At 36.8% G+C, this 4,424-nt stretch overlaps 1 protein-coding gene across 2 annotated transcripts; it reads right to left on the reverse strand.

Moving 5' to 3' along the window:
- Positions 1–1,588: 1,588 nt before the first annotated feature.
- LOC113277503 (PI-PLC X domain-containing protein At5g67130-like) lies at positions 1,589–4,205 on the reverse strand. 2 transcript variants are annotated; one of them, XM_026526582.1, is made up of 8 exons: positions 3,932–4,205; positions 3,719–3,841; positions 3,490–3,627; positions 3,314–3,412; positions 2,910–3,213; positions 2,539–2,762; positions 2,341–2,431; positions 1,589–1,789 (listed from the first exon to the last, which is right to left on the reverse strand). In XM_026526582.1, the coding sequence occupies exons 1-8, from the start codon at positions 4,019–4,021 to the stop codon at positions 1,725–1,727; spliced, it is 1,134 nt and encodes a 377-aa protein (XP_026382367.1). In that variant the 5' UTR covers positions 4,022–4,205; the 3' UTR covers positions 1,589–1,724. The 2 variants fall into 2 exon arrangements, with proteins under 2 accessions (XP_026382367.1, XP_026382368.1); XM_026526583.1 differs by having other exon boundaries at positions 2,345–2,431; positions 3,932–4,021.
- Between the last annotated feature and the right edge of the window lie 219 nt (positions 4,206–4,424).

Raw genomic sequence — 4,424 nt, forward strand, 5'->3', positions numbered from 1 at the left:
TTCTAATGTCTTGAGATCTCTTTTCCAGTCGGAGAAGAGGTTGATGGACAAACTCATAAAACTGGAAACAAAATTGGATGAACAAAACACGCGTGAGGAACTCAATCAGCTGAGCATCGACATCAATATGTTTCTTCAAGCACAATCTTCTTTGGATAATAAATTATGGCACAGAAACAGGATGTCACACATGCTGGGGTGCAACACTTGTGCGACTTTGTTGTCAAAAATGGTGTAAAGACTGCTAATAAAGATATGCAGGGAGAATTGGATGCGCAAAAGAATCTGACACGGGATCTTGGAAACGAGGTGAACAATGTTCGCGGCGGCATCACTTTTTTGGGCGACAATTTAAAATATATGTGTAAAGCGGTTACTTCTTTGGAGAATGCTATACCGTCCTTGGAACGCACCACTTCAAAACAATGAAGAAAAAGAGCTGGAGCGCTGCAAGTGATCCTTCCAAATGCGCATTTAGTTTCTACTCTCGCTGATGCCTAATCTTCGGGTTCGGGGTATGTTTTCCTGGCGTGCTCTATCTTACTTTTTAATCAATAATGTCTTTCTCATTGCTTAGAATACCAATCTTCTATTAATTGTGCTTTAATTCTATCACATTAGATTTTCTTTGTAGCTTTACGTTCGAGCATTAGTTTTATAATCCAATTATTCTTTGTATGCTAATTACAAGTTGTGAATCCAATTGTTTCTGCTGAGTTACAGCATACTGCTGAAAACTCATAAGCCACAAGTGTATGTTGTCTCTGTTGGGCTACATGCTAGCAGTATCTTGTATCAAACTTCCACCAAAAGAATGAACTCTATCTCTGGTTTAGCATAGTGCTTTATCCTAGCTATCTCCCTATCACAACGGATGATTCGACCACAAAAGCCAATACAAAAGGGATGATAACGAAACCTTTGACCACTATTAAATTGCTCAGGCGAAAGTGAAAAAAGTAGAGATGCAATTGAACCAATCAAGTTAAAGAAACAAAAGATTATTTTCAGAAGATGGATTAAGCCGCTTTCGATTTTTAGCACTAAGCATATCAGTTAAAATAAAACCTAGCAGCAACCTACTGCAGTTTTATATTTGTATGAGCCGTTTTTGTGGGAAATGCCTAAATGGATGATGTATGTACTTGAAACGAGTGAGAAAATATGCTCAACGCTTTCCGCTTGCCGAGCTTCTGTTAAGGTACTAGTCAGTTGGATTTCACCTGGATGATGTTGCAACCTATCAAGTACAAGAACGAACCCGCGATCTCCATTCTTTAATATTCGGATTGCCAAGATTATAATAAACACCTACTTTAATTCGTCACTGCGATGCACTTTTCGACTTTAATGTATTGAGCAGCAACCCATGTACACTGCAACAGCATTATTGTTTACAGACGAAGCAACATAGGAGAGTGTGTAGGAGTAGTTTAAAAGGCTAGGAGCGCTAATGATATTGTTGCTTTTGGGGATAGCATTGGCAGCATGTGTTCAAGTCACAGGTTACCCATTTGAAAATTTCTTCCTCTTCCTCACATGCACCACACCAAAAACACCAAGTAACTTGATTCTGTTTGATCATCTCTTATTTAAGTTGTTTAAACTTTTTGTATTCTAATTCAGCTCCACTTTAAGATGCCTCTTCGAAGGAGGAAAAAGAAAGAAAAATCATATCCGAGTTCAGCTGACAGTGCAGTGGACAATGAATAAACAAAAATAAATTAATCTTGGTGTATACTGTATATCATTCCCATTATGAACGCTTGCAAGCTCCTGATGACCCAGACTGCATTAACAAACAAAGAAACAACCATTTTCTCACATTCAATTTCAGATAAAATTCAACTTATAGATTTCAGCATACGGTAGTTTAAACTAAGAAACAACTAAACTAGTTAAGCCCATTTTAGATCCGCTTAGTCACCTAATGCCCATTTAACTAATGCACACGAGTCCCACAGCCCTTTCTGCGAGTCTAGGGGTGTAAAACGGGTTGGTAATTATGTGCCATTTTGGCCTAATTGCAAACAGGGTCGAACCAGTAATATCAGTAGCGTTGTGCCATCTTGGCCGAAAAGTATACAGGGTTGGACCAATTAAACCAGTAATATCATCAGTGTTGTTATCTACCGCCTGAGTTTAAGCTTAATATGAGCCTAAGCTCGGTTATAAAGTGAAAAATGTTTGCCAGAATGTGACAGAACTTTCGCATATTTGGACCTGATTTTGTATGTACATGAGTAAAAGAAAGTCCTTCTAGTTTTAGTTAACTCGATCGATATTAAAATTCAAACATTTTACGTTCGGTAAATAGAGAACGGTTTATGAATGATTTACTTGCCACGCATGCATGAACATCATCACATCCACACAAAAGCTCTCCATTCAGAGTATCGACCACTTGAAATGTTCCTCCTCCACCACTCCTCTACTCATTTCCAAACAAAAAAAATATTTCAATAAGCTTCTAATTTTTCCTCGGAAAAATTTGCAGAATCGAAATTTCAGTTTACTGTAACTGAACTAATAATTTACCTTGTAAAAGTCGACAGCCGCGAAGTTAGCCCAACGATTACCCGCTGCAGCATAACATGTTTTAAGCATGTTGATGAGATCCCCAGAGTTTTGTTCACAAGTTACTTGCTTAATAGGAATTGTACCAAAATAGTTCACCAAAACTAACGATTTCGTCTTATCATTAAGTGGGCTTGATTCGCCTCGGTTAGGGCATTCTCCCTCTTTCATCCCTCCTTGCCCATCTAAAAATATCAAAATGTTGATATGAAAGTTGCTTAGAAATCTGCTTTCAACAGAATGATAAAGTTGTTGGACATTGAAATCCACGCCCTCACGCTTTAAGCATGGAAGATAATAAAAAGAGAATGCGGATAGAAACGATTTCTTACACTGGTTCTCAACCATGTAATCCCATTGATAAGCAATTCCTTCACTTTGTTGTTTAGACTTTCGAGAAGTGAAAACAACAAGTCTCTGGTTATTTGCAACCATATCACTTACTAAGGGCCAATCATTTCCATTTCGAGGCATTTTTGATACTGGGAACCAATATTTCATTAGACCAGCAGCTGTAAATACATTTGTCAACCCATTAGGGGTTTTAACATAATCCTCTAATATCAATGTAACGATTTCTGATGGATTTGCTGCTAAAAATGCTTCAATTTCCTTCAACGTGTCCAGAGCTGGTTCCTACATGTTAAACAATGTGATCGAAATTGAGATTAAATATATCAGTTCTAAATCAAAGTTTGACACTAACAACTGTGATGATTGACGATTGGGTACTTACAAATGCTGTAATATGATGACATTTCCCCTCTGCCGAATGACACAACCATATATCATCTTCGAAATCATAAGTATCCAACATCAAAGCTCTAACCCCATTCTGCAACCAAAACCAATTAGCCATCTCTAATCTTATAAGACAATGAATCATCTATTTAAGAAAACAAAGTATCATACATTTAGCTGTTGTGTGATGGTGTCTTCTTGATTATTGAAGGTAATACGGGGAACTCCGGCATGTGATGGTTCACCGTCGATCGCAAAAGCGTTATGCGTTGTCAAGTAGGCGTATTTATTGTAAGGTAATGAATTATTCTGTAAATCAAAGCAAGGGAATAGTTATAAGTTACAGAATTAAACAAGATATACTATGTAACTTATGCATGACATAAATTTATAGACTTACTAGCAACTTGAATTGATCTGTAGCTGTTGATCTTACGCATCTCGAGCCAGAGAATTCCATTGCGCAGGAAAAGCAATACAGTCCAGCCTCGCAATCTCCATCCGACGAACATTCATCGAGAAGCTGAAAGGATTAATTAAATCAAAGTTTTACTCAAATAATAATCTTTTGATAAACAAACAAAGATGAGAAGTAGAGAAGAAGAGAACTGACCTTGCACTGGCCATTAGAACAAGCAGTAGCAAAGGTACTGATGAAGAAAGCTGAAATTGCTATGCGCAATATGTTTGTAAAAACCCCCATTTTCTTGGAAAATCAAAGATGGATAGAATCTTACTCAGGACAAGAAAAGGGAAATGAGGTTGAACAAAAGAATAAAAAACGGAATGAGAATTTATTTTTGGCTGAGAAAACTAAGGTACATGAATGAGCATTTTGTAATGGAGTAATAGTGCCACATGTATGAAACAAAATTAGGAAGGAGATTTTTTTGGTCACTCAATTAATGGTAAATGGGATTTCAATAAGTTAATAAAATGTCATAAATGTGATGTTATCAAACCAAACTATATTGCAAAAAGTCTCTGGCCAAATCCAATAGTTACCAAAGATTCATGTTTAATGTTTATTGTTTAGGTATGGAGAAGAAAATCTTTATGGAAAAAATGAAAATATTCATGGATATCGGACTTTGCTTCAACTATTA

The sequence above is a fragment of the Papaver somniferum genome, chromosome 5, assembly GCF_003573695.1.
Source record: "Papaver somniferum cultivar HN1 chromosome 5, ASM357369v1, whole genome shotgun sequence".
Lineage (NCBI taxonomy): Eukaryota > Viridiplantae > Streptophyta > Magnoliopsida > Ranunculales > Papaveraceae > Papaver > Papaver somniferum.